Source organism: Kwoniella dendrophila, chromosome 10, assembly GCF_036810415.1.
Source record: "Kwoniella dendrophila CBS 6074 chromosome 10, complete sequence".
NCBI classification, from domain to species: Eukaryota; Fungi; Basidiomycota; class Tremellomycetes; order Tremellales; family Cryptococcaceae; genus Kwoniella; species Kwoniella dendrophila.
In genome coordinates this window covers 21,566-40,554 of record NC_089485.1, presented here as the reverse complement: position 1 = coordinate 40,554, position 18,989 = coordinate 21,566, and the positions used below count along the sequence as shown (strand labels likewise).

The following is an 18,989-nucleotide window of genomic DNA, read 5'->3' as shown; positions in this document are numbered from 1 at the left end:
ATGATCTTGCGCCTTTCCACGATCTCTTCTTGAAAGTGAAATCAGAAACAAAACCTGCGGATATGAGGTAACGATATATAGGGGAAAAGGAGAATTCCTGCATTGTGTTTACACGTACCCATATGGGGGCAGTCACTCTGTTTATCAGAGTGAAAAATCACAAGAAAAAAGAGGCTGCCGGCATGTGTTCAACGATAGAGTAAAGGTGACACACTTTTAGTCCGTTTAATCTAACCTTATCCTTTATCCTCATTTTTATCGTTTTACATTCAGATTAATCATTTGTTTTCCATGCTCGACTTCCTCATCTCATTGCAAGCTGGATGATGTTATTATTCTTGAGACATCATGTGTAGATGCTACAAATGGAAGCACCTTGATCGATCGAATAGACAGGCTTGTAAATGTAGCTAGAGCAACAAGAAGACAAGATCAATATGATAGTTGGAAATCAACATTTTTACAAAGACATTTTCCCTTTGTTACCCTTTCAGCTTTCAGTTTTTATACCCACGAGTTTATGTTTGACGGGTGCCTGTATATCGTAACAAATTTAGATTTATTGCGGATGATCGCTGCAAAACTCGTATTGAACAAAATAGTTTGTTCCTATCTGAGGATAAAAAAAGTTAAAAATCCAGGTCTATTCAAAGGGAATTGATGAAAAGTTATCGACTAATATAATTTAACAACATGATGGTCCTGGCATATCGAAAAGGGCTATTCTCGTCAGTTTCGAAATCGATTCTCTCAGCCGTAATCGCTAATCAATGCATAATCAGTTATGATCCTTACTTGATTTACAAGGAGGCAAAAACAGCTTCTTAGACAATTTAGACACGAATCGTTTAGATTGATGTCTATATTCTGATTTTTTAGACACCTCACAGTCACCTGTACTCCTACTTATCGAGACTTCTTCTTTAGCAAATGTCACCCCAATGACTGTCATCAGCAACTCTCATTTGTCTATTTCATAATTCAACAATACAAATAACAAACATTTACCATCACTTCCGAAAATGTCTCTTCGAGCTCACACATACATTTCTCCATCGATATCACCAAAGACATTCTCACAACCATGGCATGCTCAACCTGTCTCACCAACTTTAGCAGATCAAAAACATCACTCCCAATTACATTCGTATAAAAGAGATCCAACCAAAGCGGCTGCTGCTATAAGGTTAGCGGGTTTACAGCAAGTATGGGGTAAAGCAGAACAAAGGCGAAGGTCGGAAGAAGAATTAGAAGATGGAGAAATATCATCTAAATATAGAAGAAGGAGATGGTCTTTCTTAAAAGGATTAGTTGGTATATCTGTGGGAAGTTCTTCGAGAAGATGGGTGGTTTATGTTATAGGGATCATGTTCATCTATATAACGTTTTTACGACCGATGTTATCTAAAGAGGATCAGGTCGCTTCGTATAACGAATCCTTTGGTCAAAATTCTTCCTCTTCTTCAAAATCATTAAGTTCGAAACGAATATCAACTATCAGATCAGCAGTTCCCAGAGCTCCCTTACCTCCAGCATTATTAGCTAAAAGATCAGTTGAACACAAAATAGAAAATGGTTTATTGAAAGTGAATCCTAAAAGTACTGTTCATCCTATACATCAATTGATCAGAGATGCTAGAGAAGAATGGGATAATAAGGTAGCAAGGCAGAGTAAAACTTTGGCACAGGCTGTCAGGGAATACCAAAAAAGATATAAGAGGAAACCTCCAAAAGGGTTTGATAAATGGTGGGCCTACGTTGTGTGAGTTTGTCAATTATATTTAAATGATCATTCAATTCAGCTAGCTAACTATGCTTTGTGGACTTAGTGAAAACGGAATACCCCTTCCAGACGAATACGATCAAATAGAACGTGATCTGCTACCATTCCGAGCTTTATCTCCAAGGGATTTAAATAATCGCATAGAAGCAGCTTCACAACTCGCCGATACATTCACGATGCGTGTGAAGAGAGGATCGGTCAGGACAAATGTATTTTATTCAGAAAATATCCATGGTGCAGATGAAAGATTAGATCAACAAGCTGAATTACTGAGTCCGATAGCTCAGTGGTTACCTGATATGGAAATCGTTTGGTCTGTACATGATACACCTAGAAATATCATAGGTTACGACTACAGAAGAGAATTAGTGGAACATGTTGAAGAAGAGGAATGTGAGTCGAATTCGATGCGTCTGCAGGAATTGATTGATTCATATCTGACATATCATCTTTTATAGGGTTCGACGCAGATGATGAGATAGACTTGACATTATCAGATTGGTCAGCAGCATGTCCACCTAGATCACCTTTGAGAAACTTCAATCATTTATCAGGAAATCCAACTTGGATACCGAATACGAAATTATCAAATAAGAAATTTATATCATCACATTCAAAAAGTATGGATTTATGTCAACATCCAGAAATTATAACTATACATGGAAGTTTAGCAGGAAAGATACCAAAAGTATCAGAATTAATACCGATTTTCACATTATCCAAAACGAATTTACATTCTGATATTTTAGGTGTACCTGTTGAACAATGGACAGATGATGTTGGAATCAATATACCATTCGAAGAGAAAAAAGAAAATAAATTATTATGGAGAGGTTCAAATACCGGTACAACATTTTCACAAGAAATTCCATGGAGAACATCACATAGAACGAGATTAATTTATTTAACAAATTATTTTGATAATCAACTTGAATCAGATGAACAAGGTGATGGAGATGAACAAGTAAATGAAAATTTAAATATAAATTATATACCTCCACCTAAATCAATGAGAAATAGTAAAATTGAATTAGAAAAAATAATGAAAAAAGCTAATTTAGGTAGATGGAATGAAAGATCAATGGATTTAGGTTTTACAGGTACACCAATTCAATGTGATGTTGATGATGGTACATGTGATGATTTAATGGAAGAATTTTCATGGGCAGATCAAATGACACATGAAGAAGCATTAAATTATAAATATGTAATAGATATCGATGGTAATGCTTGGTCAGCAAGATTTAAAAGATTATTAACTTCAGGTTCATTGATTTTTAAATCAACGATAATGCCTGAATGGTGGACAGATAGAATTCAACCTTGGGTTCATTATGTTCCAATACAATTAGATTATTCAGATTTATACGATATAATGGCTTTCTTCCAAGGATTACCTTCAACTCCAGGTGAATCAGCTTTAGCAAGAGATATTGCAAATTCAGGTAGAATTTGGTCTGATACTCATTGGAGAAAAGAAGATATGATAGCTTATATGTTCAGATTGTATTTAGAATGGGGTAGATTGGTTGCTGATAATAGGCGAAAGATGGATTTCCAATATTATCAGAGTATGGAAATGACCCGAGAGTGATCTATATACGGACATTTATTTCTGCTGCATTTGTACCCATGCATCTTGATTGCATTCTGATATATATTTGCAGCTACAGCTTCTCTGTGAAAGTTAGTGAGCAATAATAGCACGCAATACATGACATATAAATACAGCAGTCATCTAAATATCACTGCCTGAACGGGGACAAGGGAAGTATGAAGTAAATTATGATCTATTTCTTACCACCACCACCTTTACCTTTTTTACCTTCGAAACCAGGTCTTGATTTACCTTTTTTACTAGCTGCACCTTTATCTTTGATACCCAATCTTTTATTTCGTTTATCATCAACTCTTTTAGCGATATTATCATTTCGTTTTTTAGCTGCTGTAGCTGCTGATTTTTCGATATCTCTTTTACGTTCAGCCCTATTTGATGAAGATATGCATTAGTTTAGCTCAACTCGAGTACATTCGAATCGTATCTGCAAAGAAAACGGATTGATAGACCGAAAGAAAAAAAATAAATACTTACCAAGCTTGTGAAGATTTCGATTTAGCTTTTTCTTTTCTTTTTACAGCTTTCTTTAAAGTTTGTTCACTATCAGTGATTTTTACACCTGAAGCTCTTTCTTCAGCTTTTAACCATTTTTCTCTTTCTTGAATTTCTTTTCTCTTTTCTTCAGGTAAAGATTCTAAATGTTCTTTATGTTTTTCCAAATGTGCTAATGCTTGTGAAGGATCAGTGATTTTTTTAAATCCTTTTCCATTAGGTTTAGGTTTTGATGAAGATGGTAAAGATACAGATGGGAATGATAAGGATGATGTTGGATCTTCTCTTGGTAATTGTGGTACGATTAATTGAGTCTGATGCGATCAATCACAAGTCAGCTTTGCGTCCTGCCATTTCCTCGACGATTATCGAACAATGTAACAATTGTCGAACTAAAATATATTTCACGCTTACCTTTGCAATATTACCTCTTTCACCTTCTTTCCTTCTTTCTTCTTTTCTTGAATTTCTCCTTTTATCTCTCATTTCACCTCTCTTCCTTCTTCTCTCTTCTTCTAGTTCATTTCTTGACGACGTTGAACCTTCTTCATCCACGTTTACACCTCTTTGCCTCTTGAAAGAATCTAATCGATTTTGCAATTTAGCTCTTAGATCTGTAATTGAAGCTTGAGGTGGTAAAGGTCGTAAATTTGATGGACCGGCTTCAGGTAAAATGTCTTTGATTTCAGCTGATTCCGTTTGATCGGTATTATCGTTAGAAGTCGATTGGATCTGGTCTAGTGTTTTAGAGTTGTTCAAAGGATCAAGCTGGAAAAATAAATATGTTAGTACATCACGGATCTGTTGTGTTGCAATATAGATTGTAAAGATGAATCACTGACCTTGTCCTGTTTGACCTTTCTCTTGTGTTCTTTGATCTCCTCACCAGTCTTCCTCTTTTTGTTCTTCATCCATTTACTATCGGCCTATAAATTCATTCGATATTTCATTAAGCAAGTCAGCAAGTGTCAGCTTCGTGAGTTGGCCGAATAACCACAACAGCAAGAGCATATTCCACTGTTACACTATGTTGCATCACAAGAGAATATCGACACACTCACCACCTCAGGATCAGGTGCGATATAATATTGAGTAGGGATCAAGCTCAACAAGGTAGTAAAGGTTGAATTGTGTTTTTCAAGTGATTTGAGTAAATCATCTCTTGGCGTTATCGTTATAGTGGATGTTTCAGCCATCTTGTTCTAATCAATCTGAAGTTTACTGTGAATAAAGTAAGGTGCAATTATAGTATCGAATATAAAATATCATGCATTCAACGTTGTAACGATGGTTTTAGAAATGAAATGAAAATAAATTCAAAAATAAACGGTAAGCATATCCAAGCCATGTGGCTCCCACGCGGTACATCGACCCATTAAATGATACTCCCTTTTAAGCTTTATCTTAATCACACTATATGCTTCGTGATGACAACAATGTTCAATAATTGAGGCATATATATGTATAGCATGATATCTTATTCTATGTAATTAGGTATATCTGACAGATTATTTGGTATATTCTAAACATTTGACACGTAAAATACCAAAAAATAAGACAGTATAGTAGAGAAAAGGAGAAAACATGATTTTTCTTGGTACAGATAAATGTATATGTCATAAGATTTCGTAAATGGTGATGTGAGGAGGAATTATTCTAAGTATATGTAATAAGCGTACGGTTGAGCGATACAAGAGAATTATTGGTGGAGGATAGATCAGGAAAGAGATATGAAGGTATGTGTTGAAGACTTTTGGAGGGTAACATAGTTGAAATTATTACAAGCGATAATATGCAGAGCGATCATATAGTGAGAGTACCGTATCTATTGTAAGAAAAAGTTGGTTACGGCCAACCACGCCCAGACGATAGCTCCGGAAAGGATTGGTAAAGTGAGATTATCATCAACTCCAAAATCTACATGGCAAATTTATGACATTAGCTTGTACCTCAACCCTTCATTCTAGAGAAGGCCGGTTGGACATACCTAAAGCTTCAACAACTGCTCCGCCCAAACCGACTACAGCGGCAGTCACCCATAAGCCCCAGTATCCATGACCATGATCCTCCACATCTAATACTACCCATCTACCTCCACTACCATTCCACCAGAATGAAATTCCAATCAAGAACCCGGTAACGGCGGCTGCTAAGAATCCAGCTAACGATTTTCTAGGTGCGAATTTCAATGCTTTTATACCTGGAAAATTTGCGGGTAAAGGTTTAGTATACCTACCCCATAATCTACCTAAAGTTGAGGCTGTTGTATCAGACCATGACAAACTATATACGTAAATGAAATTAGTACGAGATTAATGCTTGATAGAAATAGCCTACTCACGTTAAAATAGCGACAACAGCTACATCTCTAGGATATAAGCCTAACACGAAAATGACACCGATCAAGTACCACACCACACCATTGATCTTATTTCTTTCGCTTTCTCTCATTAAAAAACCCAAATAACTCTCCCATATTTCGGCAAACCCAGGGAACTGCAATCTGAAAAAGTCGGTAACAGATATTGTGATCAACGTCGTGGAAAGTACAGTAATCAGAGGTCTAAGGGAGGGAGGGTTAAGATGGTTAAGGAATAATGTTAAGAAGCCTAGACGAGTTGAAAGGTTTGTTATTAGCTTTGTTTCCATATTGTGAGTCAAGAGGGACGGATACTAGAAAGGATACAGTCGTAATCTTCGACTCAACGGTAGAACGAATATAACAATACAGTTCACTTACCTATTGAAGAATGTAAAGTCTTCCTTGGAATTTCCCAATCAACAGCTTTCGTCGGTGTTACACCTGGACTTGGTTTTCTTTTTATACTACTTGATCTTCTTTTTCTTGTTGTCACTGGTCTATCACCTGTTCCCGTTTGAGTTGAAGGTGCAGGGGGCGGAGGTTGTATATGTGTATGCTGTTCATTTTTGGTAATGGGAGAATCATCGATAGCTGAATCACCTTCTTCGATTTGTGGATCAGGTATAGTCGGTAAAGTATTTAATAATCCATTTTTATTGTTGTTATCAATTATAGAAGATGATCTTGCTGATCTAGGTGGATTTTTCCTAATTCTGATTCCTGTTGAATTCGATGAATTATCGTCAGATGGTTCCAATGATCCATCACGCCATATTTGTCCACCTCCATTCCCATTTTCGACAATCTCTCCTTCTAAAGGTAATTTCCCTTTCAATGAGGATGGTGACGCGGCATTACCATTCATCATTTTTGTGTTTGAAGGATGGTCGTTCTCCTTATGTTCGTTTGAAAGTTTCTTTGTTATGCTACGACTTTCACCAGGTGTAGGTGAGAGTGAAGCCGATATGGATGAACGAGATCTTTGACGTGAATTACCAGGTCGAGGAGAAAGTGAAGGCAGACGAGCGGGTATAGGTGGAGGTGAAGGATGAATAGCTCGGGCCTGTGCCATTTAGGTATGTTTTGTTGATGTGCAGAAGCTGTTCTGTGACTTCAAATACCTGGTTTGATGATGAAACGATTGTAACAATAGGATCTTCTTTCGTTCACTACTTGCGCGATATCAGTTTGTGGTCGAGTTTAACAGAATAGTAAAAGTAGGAAGGGTAGTGAAAAAAAGAAGAAGATAACAGATAAAATGTCTGTCAATTGAATGGCTATGACCATTTAAGCTTCATTGCGATATATAACATGCTGTCACACCTTAAACGCGGACCACACGTGGATAAAGCGTTATGTACCGGTTAACAGTATATTTTAACACCGTCAACCGTATGAATGTGGCACTCGTGGCCAACATCGCTCTACTGCTTAAATGGGCCCCACAGGCCCTCATTTTGATACTTGTCGTATTTCCCACAATTGAAAGTTGAATGTTGGATTTGAGAATATAAATGCAGATCGATAATATAATTCTGAACCCATATCAACCTCATATCTATTGCTTATCGAAAAGCTTGATAGCGAATCTACTCTTAGGTGATCATTAAAGATGGCTGCAACACTTACCGCCCAACAACCACCTAATGAAGCCTCATCTTCTTCAGCTGGACCCTCTTCGATTCCTGGATCTTCAGCAGAGGTATTTAAGAAATTACATCCTTCACAGTACCTATCTCGATTTTTGACGAAAGGTTATAGACCGGATGGAAGGAAAATAAAAGGATGGAGAGATGTTTCCATCAATGTTGGTAAGCTGATCTGTTACGGTATCCGTATTGAGCGTCAGACGAAATATTCTTGCTGATCTTGTCATCAATTAAACTAAGGTTCAATATCGACGGCACATGGATCATCTTTAATTAGAATGGGAGATACAACGATGGTTTGCGGTATTAAAGCTGAAGTTTCTGAACCTACTGCTCAGGCACCAAATGAAGGTTATGTGGGTGAGTATTGAAATCTATTTGCCCAGCATTATTTGGTAAGATCTTACTAGATGATCAGCGCTGATCGTCGATATCAATAGTACCGAACATTGATTTACCTGCATTATGTTCACCAAACTTTAAGCCTGGACCACCTGGAGATGAAGCGCAAACTTACTCAAATTGGCTGAATGATTTGATAGTATCGTGAGTGTTCAGGTATTTGGGACAGCCTATGAATATCAATGCACATATCCCTCGTGGTAGCCATGAGCCTCGTCAAATCAAGCTGAAATCATCCTTAGCTGACATGAATATTATGCGACTAGCTCCAGTACCCTCTCTCCATCGTCTTTAGTGATATCACCAGGGAAAGCCGTATGGGTAATATATATAGACGTTGTTTGCATAAATTATGATGGAAATGCTTTTGACGCTGCTGTTTTAGCAGTCATGGCAGCTTTAAAGAATGGTAAGTTCTTCTTTCGAACACCGATCATGTGATTTTCGAGATCCGGATCCGTGAATTCAGACGGAGCAGATCTTGAATTTTTTTTGCCAAGGTCACTAATTCAGGCTGGATTCGCTCTTTCAGTCAGATTACCAAAAGCCAAGTATAATGAAGAAACCACACAGACGATATGTTCAAGAACAGAGACATATCCTTTACAGTTAGGACGTATAGCGTTATCATGTTCATTTGGAATATTCAGCAGGTGAGATGATTCGTACCCGCTGCGTATGCAGAGTCATCAACTAATACACTGCACATCCAACTAGTACACATCTTTTACCAGATCCAACATCGTATGAAACCCCTCTTTTACCCACTACAATATCCATTGCATTAGATGAAGACAATGAAGCATGTCTAATAAGGCAAGAAGGTTTAGGTGGTATTCAAGGTAAAAGTGGAGAAAGGGTTTTAGGTGAAGCTTGGAATCTAGCCGAAGAGAGAATAACGGAATTGAGAGAGATATTGGAAGAAAGTAGTTTATAATAGAACATATTGTGTGTAAAGATGATATACACCTTGTGTTCAATGATACGTCAATAAGAATCGAACACAGATAATCGACGTCAATCACATATTCCGATCAACTCTGCTGCACTTCAACGCAGATCCCAAGAGCATCTTCAAGTTTGGAGAAGGAACTTATACAACCGTTCCATCTTGAGAAAAAAGGAATACACTGATAAGCGAACAGAAAGACATCGTCTGGCACCGACTATGAATCCTATGAGGAAAGATCCGAGCTATGGATAAGCATACATCGAACGTGTGGAAGACATAAACAAATACTCAATCCTCAAAAGGTTGTATACAAATGCGGAATGGTACTCATGCTGAACTCCGCCAAACCTCGCAAGTGTTGGCTCTCCGGGTATTGACTAAGAAGATGGATTACTGATTACGCACTGATACGGTATCCATTCTACTGGGCATCGTTATCAATTGCGATAGCTTAGCTTGTTGGCTGCTAACAATACGAACTGCTTGAAAGGATTCACTTCGAGAAATTGGTAGCGGATCTATACCATTTTTTCTAGATGATAACCTTTGATCACCTACCACAAGATCTCCTTACATTCAACTCACTTATTATCTTCTTTGGGATATACGCCTATTATCAGGAAGTATAGATCTGCCTTGGTCATGCGCTATCAGTCATATTATTCGGTGCTGAACGCTGGAATTGAGAATCTAGGAGACTTGCTGATAACTAACGCACCAGAAGATATATGTATAAAATGCAATTCGAGATATCTCTTGATCTGTCACTCTGAACCATTCATCGTTCTCTCGCCAAAGAGTAAAGCAAGATGAAACTTCCCATACCCATAACACCCAAGTTTATGATCTCGTATGGCATTGTAACGTTCTTAGGTTTATCAATATTCTGTTTAATCAACTATCGTGATGACCTGTTACCGTAAGTGCATTCTCTTTCGATTCCGCTCAACTCTCTCTTCTCTCGCGTAGATACACTTGGTAATTCCCTAGTATATTCATTCGAGATTTCACCTCACCTCATAGATGGATGCTCTATACCATTCAGACTCATGCTCAAATTCAAGCTAATGAAGGCGTGTTTACACAAATATATAGAAACGACTTATCATTAATATACAACTCATTTACGGTTCCACAACAATCGTTATTGTTTCGTGTCGAAGATTCAACATGTTCCTCTTCATGTCCATCCGACCCTTCATGAAAAGAGGTATATTAGAAGTTACCTCATTAGACGAATTTAACGAGACTAGATGGATACCTTTTCCCAAAATCTCTCATACATCTAACATAGTTCAACAGAAGTTGGAAATAAGTGAGATCAATTATACCGCAAGTGCACCTGAAGATATTGAAATTGAGTTGGTACCTCAACTCACAGCGAGACTGAATCAACAAAAAGTATTGGTAGACGCTGAAGAATGGGATTGGCTAAAAGGTAGAATGGTAATTTTTGTAGGTAGGTGCACGCTGAAAAGAAAACTTTGTGAGATGGTCAGCATGAGCTGATAAACATTCTCAATATCGTAATGCTATCCCAGGTTCAAGGTTAGTCATCTGATCTTCTGATTGACTTCGATGTGATCCGCATTGGAACTGACAATCTTTCTGGTTCAAAAATGGTAGTCGTAAGTAACTTCCGAAAATTGATAACAACCATGGTATGACCTCATAAGTAGCGAGAAAGTTTAGCTAAGTCTGTCATTTACCTTGAACTGCTGTCTAGACGATAGGAACAATGTAAGCCAGATCTGAATATCACATATATATACACCTTGAAGAAACTGATACTGTGAATCACAATTGCATATAGGTTGAACAACTTTGTGGCGAAATACATGGTGAATCGATATCTTGGGGAGGGCATATAGGAGGATATTGTTATGTTGAGAGAATCGATTTAACATTGGTATGGTGGCTTTCGTAAGTTGTTGATCGATTTGATCTTCCGCTTAATAGTTTTCGCTATTGATCTGCTAAAATTGGTTTTTGTATATGTATAAATACCGTATACAGATACGGTTTAGTAGATGATGAAACATTAGATAAATGGCGTACACATGAAGCTAGACCGATAACGATCGAAAATCGAATCAAACAAGTTTTTTTACCTGCTATGGAATCTGCTGGAATCAATAAAATACCTGACTTGATCATAACTAGTAGTTTATTCTGGGATGAGGGATTTATAAGAGATGTAAGTAATTTCAGTAACTGGTGATAACGAGTTTTGCAGAGCATATCACTACTTTCAGGTAGCATGTTATATATTTCTAGGCCGATTCAAAGTAGTCATCTACATTTTACAATTAGTATTCGAAACTCTATACGCCTGATCCGGGGTTACCATCAAGTTATGATGATCGACCAGGATTCACTATATCTCAAATCCAATGGCATCAATCTCGATTAACTACCTTATTCGATTTCCTCAAAGAGATATATGATAACACCGAGTTACCTATAATGTTCCGAACAAGACATATCAGATCAAACATGGAGAATGGAGGTGGATTGAAGATAGCTCAACTTGATCAAGGTGCAAGAGAGATCTGTGATTATTTGGGAATTAAGCTTTTTCGATGGGGTGATTTACTTGAAGGTATAACAAAGTAAATTTACCATGAGCTGTTCGATCTACTTTAGCTAATTGATATCGGTTTTCTGTAGCTATTATGATAATGATCAACATTTTCCACTAGGTGAGGCTTTGCTTCCAGATGTGAATCAACGATACTCATAATGTGCTGATACTAAAAACTCTTTTCTCCGATTGAGACAGGTCCAAACACTTATCTCTTTGGCGAGTGAGTTGTGCTACATGCTTTCACCAAGTTGCAACCTTTGTAGCATTTGCCAAATACTTGAAGTGAGCTGATATCCTGATCGCTTCTCCTGATTGGAAACATAGTATGCTATTCTTCTACCTCAAGAAAGCGATAACACCGGGATGCTGGACATGCCCTGAGGTATGACGGATAAGACTAGTAAGAGTCGGAAACTTCTGGGCTCCGACGATCTGTACCAGTATGCCAGAATTTGACAAACAATCGATCATATTTGGGTGCTCAAGCTTATCATGCTGTATCTTATCTTGACTATGATGCTGAAACATGCATAAGAAGTGCATGCTTTGCTCTCACTCGTACACCCTATGCACCCATTGATCCATTGCCACCGTAAAGGCCCACATATCTATTATATTATAGGCGGAGTTGACCGCTGCACGAAAGGTTACCTTCGGGGCGATGAATGCCGGTCTGAGAGTGTCTCAAAGTGATGATTGTTATTGATTTCTTTGTCTTGTTCTTCATTGAGTATCTATTCAAAGTACCACCTCACATCTGCATTTCAGCAACGAATCAGTGGGGAGCAGGAATCTTACTTCAAGATGTCTGGTACACCACCACCCAACGATCATCCGGGAAGTACAGGTAATACCCCAGCTTCATCCGTACCTGCTGGAACCAACATTTCGCCTCGTTCACCTAGACCAGCAACCCGAAACGGAATACCTACAATATCAACCATACCAATACCGCCAGAAATCTTAGCACAACAACAACAACCTCCAAGACCAAATATAACTTCAATGCTATTCTTGACTGCATTTTTCTTTTTCATGTCTGGAAATAATCATCCAATAAATTCTGGTATCGAAATTGGTCCTGATGGTGAATTGAGAACCAGAATGAGTGAATTGGATTATGCGAAACAGATTAGAGATGAATGGAAAGGTAATTTATATGGAAATGATACTCTGAAAGGGAATTATACTGAGGTGAGTGAAGTGTAAATCATTGATTCCCTTCCTATTTTGCTCATAAAACACATACTGTATATTGCTGTCATTTTTTGCTGTATCAGACTGACCCGTCCTGTGCATTTTATATCTAGCCCATTTTACCTACAATACTTCCATCATCTTGGATTCCGCCTGAATATACATATGAATCCAGTCATCACCATAATGGATTTTATAACAATATAACAGGATTTTTTCGTTCGTCTAATTTACATCCCATTTCGATTGACCCTAATTCAACCTTACCATCCACTTCATCTAAGCCAACGCCACATCAAGATATTCAGGATGAGGAGTATTGGCATCATTTGACTAGAACCCATCTCCCTGATCTAAATCCAACGGGTCAATGGAACTCAACATTATCAAAAGAATTAAGAGGTGAATGGAATTGGAAACAAACTAAAAAATGGGATATGAACTTAAAAGAACGTAACATATCCTCAATTTCACCTGAATTAGAGGAACAATATACGAAAAATGGCACTGAATGGGAAAGATACGATGATTGGAATTGGGTAAAAGGTCAATTAACTTTAACAAGTACTCCTTCCTCCAATATCATACATCCAGCTATCACAGACGGTCAAATTGCTAGTGACACCAAGGTTGATGAGGGAAATAATGGAGAGAAAGACAGTATAACTTATGATTTTTTCGGCTTGCACTATTTACCTAATGGGACATATAATCTATATGGTTTACCCGAAGGTATGAGAATAGATATAAGGAAATTATCGAATTTATGGACGACGTCAGTATCGGCAATTACCAAAGAAATTATCCTAAGAGAATTAGAGAAAGAAGTTAGAAATCTGGATGGAAATTTAATGATTGGTGATTTGAGAGAAGATGGTGAGTGGTGATTTAGTGTATAATGTTTCTGCCTGTTCTCAGATTGAATAGAATATCTACTTCTATCACCTCTTGCGCTGCGTAAAAACAGGTCAAAGCTGATGCACCTTTGGCTTACAGATATATCCGAAATGACGACCTGTCCGTTACTCCTTCACCTGACAGTCCCACCATTACCTCCAGGAGTAACGAAAGAAGATATAGATTTCTACAATTCAGAAATACAGAATCCAACAGGTATCAAATCTGCCATTCCGCGTCCACCTTCGTATTGGCAAGTTGGGAAAGGCTTTGGTGGAGTTATCATAGCTGATCAATGTGGTTGGGCTATGGGTATTCAAGGTGGTGAAGGTGTTGGAATCGATGAATTCTGGTCAAGAAGTATCAATTGTAAGTCAAGTGGATCCCCATTCCTCATTATTGCGTGTCCTCATATTGATTTGGTGAGCAAGTAAGGCCAATCATGCTGATGCTGATTTCCTGTTTTATCATTTTCACAGATGCTGCCTTTGCTACTATATCCCAGCTTGTGGTTCTCCTTTTGCTTGTACGACAAATGGAACAAACTCGTACCCCATCAGCATTATCAAAAGTATCAGTTTATACAATTGTCATCATGTCAATAACCGATTCATGGATATTTTCAGCCCATGTAGTTGTAGGGATAATGAGTGACAACAAAGCTAGTTTGCCAATGTTGGTTCCCGGATTTATGTGTTTGTGCACAGCGGTTGTATTTGGCCCAGTAAGTCTATGTTAACTGTTCACGGATCGGCAATTTGCTAAATTGCTGATATTTGTAATACAGAGATATGCTGTTCTTCTACATCGGATTCAAGCACCTGAAAGAGGCTCTTCAACTCCGCCAACACTTATTAGACCCAATGCTACTACACCTACGACAGCACAAAACGACACGGCTAGTGCGGCTTCAACGGCTTCTGGTGTTCAAGTGACTGAAAATGGTATAGTGAGAACATTATCCGCCATTGAAAGTATAAAAGCTTTCTTTAGAGATTATCCCGCGTTGAGATGTATGTTTGAATACCTTTTCTTGGGATATACCCTTATTTCTTATTTACTGGAAAGGTATCAAGAAGATCAGATTCATGCTAATTACGTTCATTTCAACGTTAAATAGGGGTTGCAATTATTGGATTTTTATTTTGTTTCCTTCAATTCGCGTTTTTACCTTCAGTTATTCCTTTCTTCCTCTTTGTTCTCTATTCATTCTGGATACCTCAAATATGGAGAAATGCAAGAAGAGGTACAAGTAGAGGTATGGATGCTTGGTTCATACTTGGTACAACGGCTGGAAGATTGGCATTACCATTATGTAAGTGAACAGATCAATTGTTGTGATCGTTGAGATGAAATGCTAATCTGGCTTGTTCGGTTTTATATTTTTAGATGCATTCGCATATACCGATAATGTATTCTTCATCGAGAAATCAAATTGGATTTGGGGTATTGTATGGTGGCAATTAGCTCAAATAGCCCTATTATATGCTCAAGAAAGATTTGGTCCTTCTTTCTTGTAAGTTGACTTGCCGCCGACATACTTACAAAACACGGTTGTCCTATGACTGTTATATAATGGAGTTTACTGACATATTAAAAATATTTTTTGGTACTTAATCAGTTTACCAAAATCACTTGCACCACCCGAATCATACAATTATCATCCAATCTTACCTTCACCCACATCAGATCCTGAAGCTGCAGCAGCTACATTCCCATTATTATTAAGTGAAGGAGAAAAAACATGTTCGATTTGTATGGAAGAAGTTGATTTATCTCAATCATCTTATGATAATCATCATCATTCAACATCTACTGGTTTATCGGTGGTTGGAAATAAAAGGAAAAATTACGCTTTGGCACCTTGTGGTCATTTGTTCCATACAAATTGTCTGAACCAATGGATGGCTGTCAAAGTGAGTCCGGTACCTTCTATGATGTATAATGTCTTCGCCTCGTCCTTATTTTGTAATTAATGTGATTGTTATCACTCTCCTAGACGATTTGTCCCTTATGCAAACGAAGCCTACCACCTCTTTAGAAATGACTGTGATGTGCTAGAAAGGAATAGACCTATGCGTTTTCGTGTTATACCATATATGATTACCCCGCATCAAATGATACCAGTTGTAAAGTAGTAACGATATGTATATTGATGCACCGATGGATTCGGTAGAATTATTTTAAAAGCCCACAGAAATCTAAGTTGAATGTCAAGGGGCATCGCGGTATTTCCGCTCACAAGTATAAAACCGGGTGCTGCATCACTTTAGCTATCAAATGCGACACGATATGGTTATGCATTATTTCAGCTATGAAGTTATAACAGGTATGATATTTCTATTTTTCTATTTATACTTGATTCGTCATTTTTACTGTCCATGGGTTTGAATCACTTTCTATGTCATGTATATTCACTTTAACTTAGATACCATCACTAAGTCGAATCATGTAAATTAGATTTTACCAATCAACAAATTCTTGATCATTTCTTTACCTGTAATTCTAACGGTGTGATAAAGAGTAATTAAATCAAGAGTTGAAAATAAAGTATCGGCAAAACCAAATGGTAACATGAGTGGAATCCAACCTATTATTGTTGTGATGAATCGAAAAAATTATCATCTTTAGCTTCATCTCAAAACATCTCAAAAACCTGATGTGCGTAAGAAAATAATTGACTTACCTCTTGCATATTCTAAAGCCCAAGTTTCAGGTGCAGCGACATATTGTTTAACTACACCTCTTTTCATATGATGTACATCACCTGGATTATAAATTTCTCTTGTTAAATCACCAGCTTCATAAGCAGTTTGTTGACCAGTTAAAATATGGAAATAATCATCTGCTGTATGTCTACCTGAATGACCTTCTGTTCCTACTGCACTACCGAAAATGATGATATATCTAATTAAAACCGAACCAACCAAACATCCAGTTAATTCATTATCAGTAGTCAGTAAAAAAAAAACATAAATACATAAACAGTATGACTAGCAAACGCTATATTCTAAATATAATGACTCTATATAACTCACTCTGTTATACTTGCATGTAAAATATACATACTACCCATAGCACCACCTGCGTTATTGAATACCCAATCTCTTTTATTTTTGAAATCTGTTGACCAACTCATTTCAGGATGTCTTTCAACTAATTGATCAATCAATGTTGATATAATTATAGTTGAATTTGTACCAGAGTCTCCATTTTTATTCAATTCTGATGCAAGTCGCAATGAATGTTGAACTGTTTCATTCAATTCTTCAGGAGTGAGTCTGTAGAATCGATCCTATCAGTTAGTATTATGGAGAGATTAGTTAGCTTTTAGATAGTCATATTGTCAAGTCGAGTGGAAGAGAATAGATATATAGTTTTAGTGAAGTTGACTTACATTGATGGTATTTGCCCATTGATACAAACCAACAATCAAAGCTAAGATAATAGCTCTGATACCCCACCTTCTTAAAGCTGAAGTTTCTGATTGAGAAGATGAAGTTGACTTGTCCCCTTTCCGAGGTTTATATGAATCGACCATCATAGCTTTCTGCTTCTAATTAGCCAGGATGGTTAAGAGAAGGAGAAGGAAGACCTTTGATATGATAAGGATATAAACTATATATGCATGACAAAAGAAGACGAGTAGAAGGTGATACGATGATACGACTATACTGTTGTTACTGCAAGGTATAAATTTCTGAAAATAATAATAATAATCTCGTACGACGTGATATTAATGTTCCGAAACGCGACTTTCTTTTCATTCTTTTGTGGCAAATTTATAAAGGTCAGATTTACTTGTCTCATATCCTATTCTCCTCTTCATATTCATGTAGTTTATAATACCTGATAATAAATGGTCCACACTGATTGAGAGGGGCTGTATCGTGAGAAAGGCTCACAGGCTGACCGTCCGAATCAATGAGAGGGTTAATGATGAGTTGTCATTGATGGTAATGCTGGTATCTTCCACCGCCATGCCCAGATACGCGAAAGAAGTTGTTCTCGGTTAAGGGAGATTGCCTAGTATCAATGAACTACTATCAAATCAGACAGATCAACCACATTTGACCAATTATCCAGCGACTGTGGGGTTCAGTAGATCAGTAGGAAGCGATAAACTGTTCATGTCTTCAAGCTTATGAGAGAAGTGATAAGTCAGTGTTCAATATATATTGGGAATGCACCATCATCCTATGCTACAGCAAACGCTACTCCAGTGTTGAACATGCTATTTCCTCTACTATTGAGCGGTCCAGATGCGGATCCAATTCAAGTGAGTTGAGTGAAGAGCATGCAACAGTAGGGATATCTCATATGGATTACCCTTAAAAAGCAAACAAAGTTTGAACGTTCAAACCGTGAATCTTGCTTGCTTGCTTGACGCGTGCCGTAAGTAGTAATTGTAAGAATTGAATAGGGGAATCTACAATTCACTCACTTTCACCTCTTCTGTACAGCTGGTAAAAATAGAAGATAGGTCTGGAAAGAATCAATGTAGCGCTTGGCGGACTGATGCACATTGATATTCTCATGCTAGCTATACAACCCAAACAGAGGAATAGCTTGGACAGATCGATGCTATTTTGGCCGATTTACCGCCGAATAAAACCTTGATTTCAGTCTTGCGGTCAATATTCTCTCTCCTATGTACAAGTATACTGTAGATTATCTTCTCGCTTCAATATTTGCATCTTTATCTTTACCTCTTTGCAACTTCCATTATATCTCTCGTACACGAGCATATACATAGCTGTACATTTCGAAGCACTTCTAGATCAGGCGACTGCTCGGATCTACTTTTACACAAATCTACAGGTACCAAAATCATCAGAAAGCCCTTAAAACTCTCGCAATAATTTACACCTTCACGTCACTATAACGCCTTTAGCGTATTCAATTTCAATTCCAATCAGTTCCCCTTTACCTTGCTTGCAACCTTGCACTTAGCAACCGTAACACGGATTCAATCGATACTCAATCTTTCATCATCTTTCTCAAGCTTTTTTGTAACTCCAAGCTTTCACCCATTCGTGTTAGGTGGGTG

General features: G+C 37.6%; 7 protein-coding genes across 7 annotated transcripts; 4 read left to right on the top strand and 3 right to left on the bottom strand.

Annotated features, from left to right (window-relative positions):
• Positions 1-1,022: 1,022 nt before the first annotated feature.
• L201_007008 (uncharacterized protein) lies at positions 1,023-3,377 on the top strand (the record flags this gene model as incomplete). Its single annotated transcript, XM_066222719.1, has 3 exons — positions 1,023-1,762; positions 1,830-2,176; positions 2,242-3,377. The coding sequence occupies 3 exons, from the start codon at positions 1,023-1,025 to the stop codon at positions 3,375-3,377; spliced, it is 2,223 nt and encodes a 740-aa protein (XP_066078816.1).
• A 196-nt stretch (positions 3,378-3,573) lies between these two features.
• L201_007007 (uncharacterized protein) lies at positions 3,574-5,089 on the bottom strand (the record flags this gene model as incomplete). Its single annotated transcript, XM_066222718.1, has 5 exons — positions 3,574-3,769; positions 3,876-4,207; positions 4,308-4,661; positions 4,736-4,819; positions 4,955-5,089. The coding sequence occupies 5 exons, from the start codon at positions 5,087-5,089 to the stop codon at positions 3,574-3,576; spliced, it is 1,101 nt and encodes a 366-aa protein (XP_066078815.1).
• Positions 5,090-5,718: 629 nt separating this feature from the next.
• On the bottom strand, positions 5,719-7,327 carry L201_007006 (uncharacterized protein; the record flags this gene model as incomplete). Its single annotated transcript, XM_066222717.1, has 4 exons — positions 5,719-5,810; positions 5,881-6,176; positions 6,235-6,502; positions 6,634-7,327. 4 exons carry the CDS (start codon positions 7,325-7,327, stop codon positions 5,719-5,721), a joined length of 1,350 nt encoding a protein of 449 aa, XP_066078814.1.
• A 540-nt stretch (positions 7,328-7,867) lies between these two features.
• On the top strand, positions 7,868-9,243 carry L201_007005 (uncharacterized protein; the record flags this gene model as incomplete). Its single annotated transcript, XM_066222716.1, has 6 exons — positions 7,868-8,066; positions 8,145-8,264; positions 8,345-8,450; positions 8,573-8,715; positions 8,839-8,959; positions 9,024-9,243. The coding sequence occupies 6 exons, from the start codon at positions 7,868-7,870 to the stop codon at positions 9,241-9,243; spliced, it is 909 nt and encodes a 302-aa protein (XP_066078813.1).
• Positions 9,244-10,428: 1,185 nt separating this feature from the next.
• On the top strand, positions 10,429-12,069 carry L201_007004 (uncharacterized protein; the record flags this gene model as incomplete). Its single annotated transcript, XM_066222715.1, has 7 exons — positions 10,429-10,717; positions 10,985-10,998; positions 11,072-11,181; positions 11,275-11,455; positions 11,572-11,870; positions 11,929-11,960; positions 12,041-12,069. 7 exons carry the CDS (start codon positions 10,429-10,431, stop codon positions 12,067-12,069), a joined length of 954 nt encoding a protein of 317 aa, XP_066078812.1.
• A 580-nt stretch (positions 12,070-12,649) lies between these two features.
• L201_007003 (uncharacterized protein) lies at positions 12,650-15,980 on the top strand (the record flags this gene model as incomplete). Its single annotated transcript, XM_066222714.1, has 9 exons — positions 12,650-13,039; positions 13,156-13,918; positions 14,039-14,308; positions 14,419-14,663; positions 14,727-14,952; positions 15,060-15,254; positions 15,329-15,455; positions 15,561-15,855; positions 15,939-15,980. 9 exons carry the CDS (start codon positions 12,650-12,652, stop codon positions 15,978-15,980), a joined length of 2,553 nt encoding a protein of 850 aa, XP_066078811.1.
• A 415-nt stretch (positions 15,981-16,395) lies between these two features.
• L201_007002 (uncharacterized protein) lies at positions 16,396-17,480 on the bottom strand (the record flags this gene model as incomplete). The annotated part of the gene is made up of 4 exons (XM_066222713.1): positions 16,396-16,529; positions 16,626-16,846; positions 16,978-17,234; positions 17,337-17,480. The coding sequence occupies 4 exons, from the start codon at positions 17,478-17,480 to the stop codon at positions 16,396-16,398; spliced, it is 756 nt and encodes a 251-aa protein (XP_066078810.1).
• Positions 17,481-18,989: the final 1,509 nt, after the last annotated feature.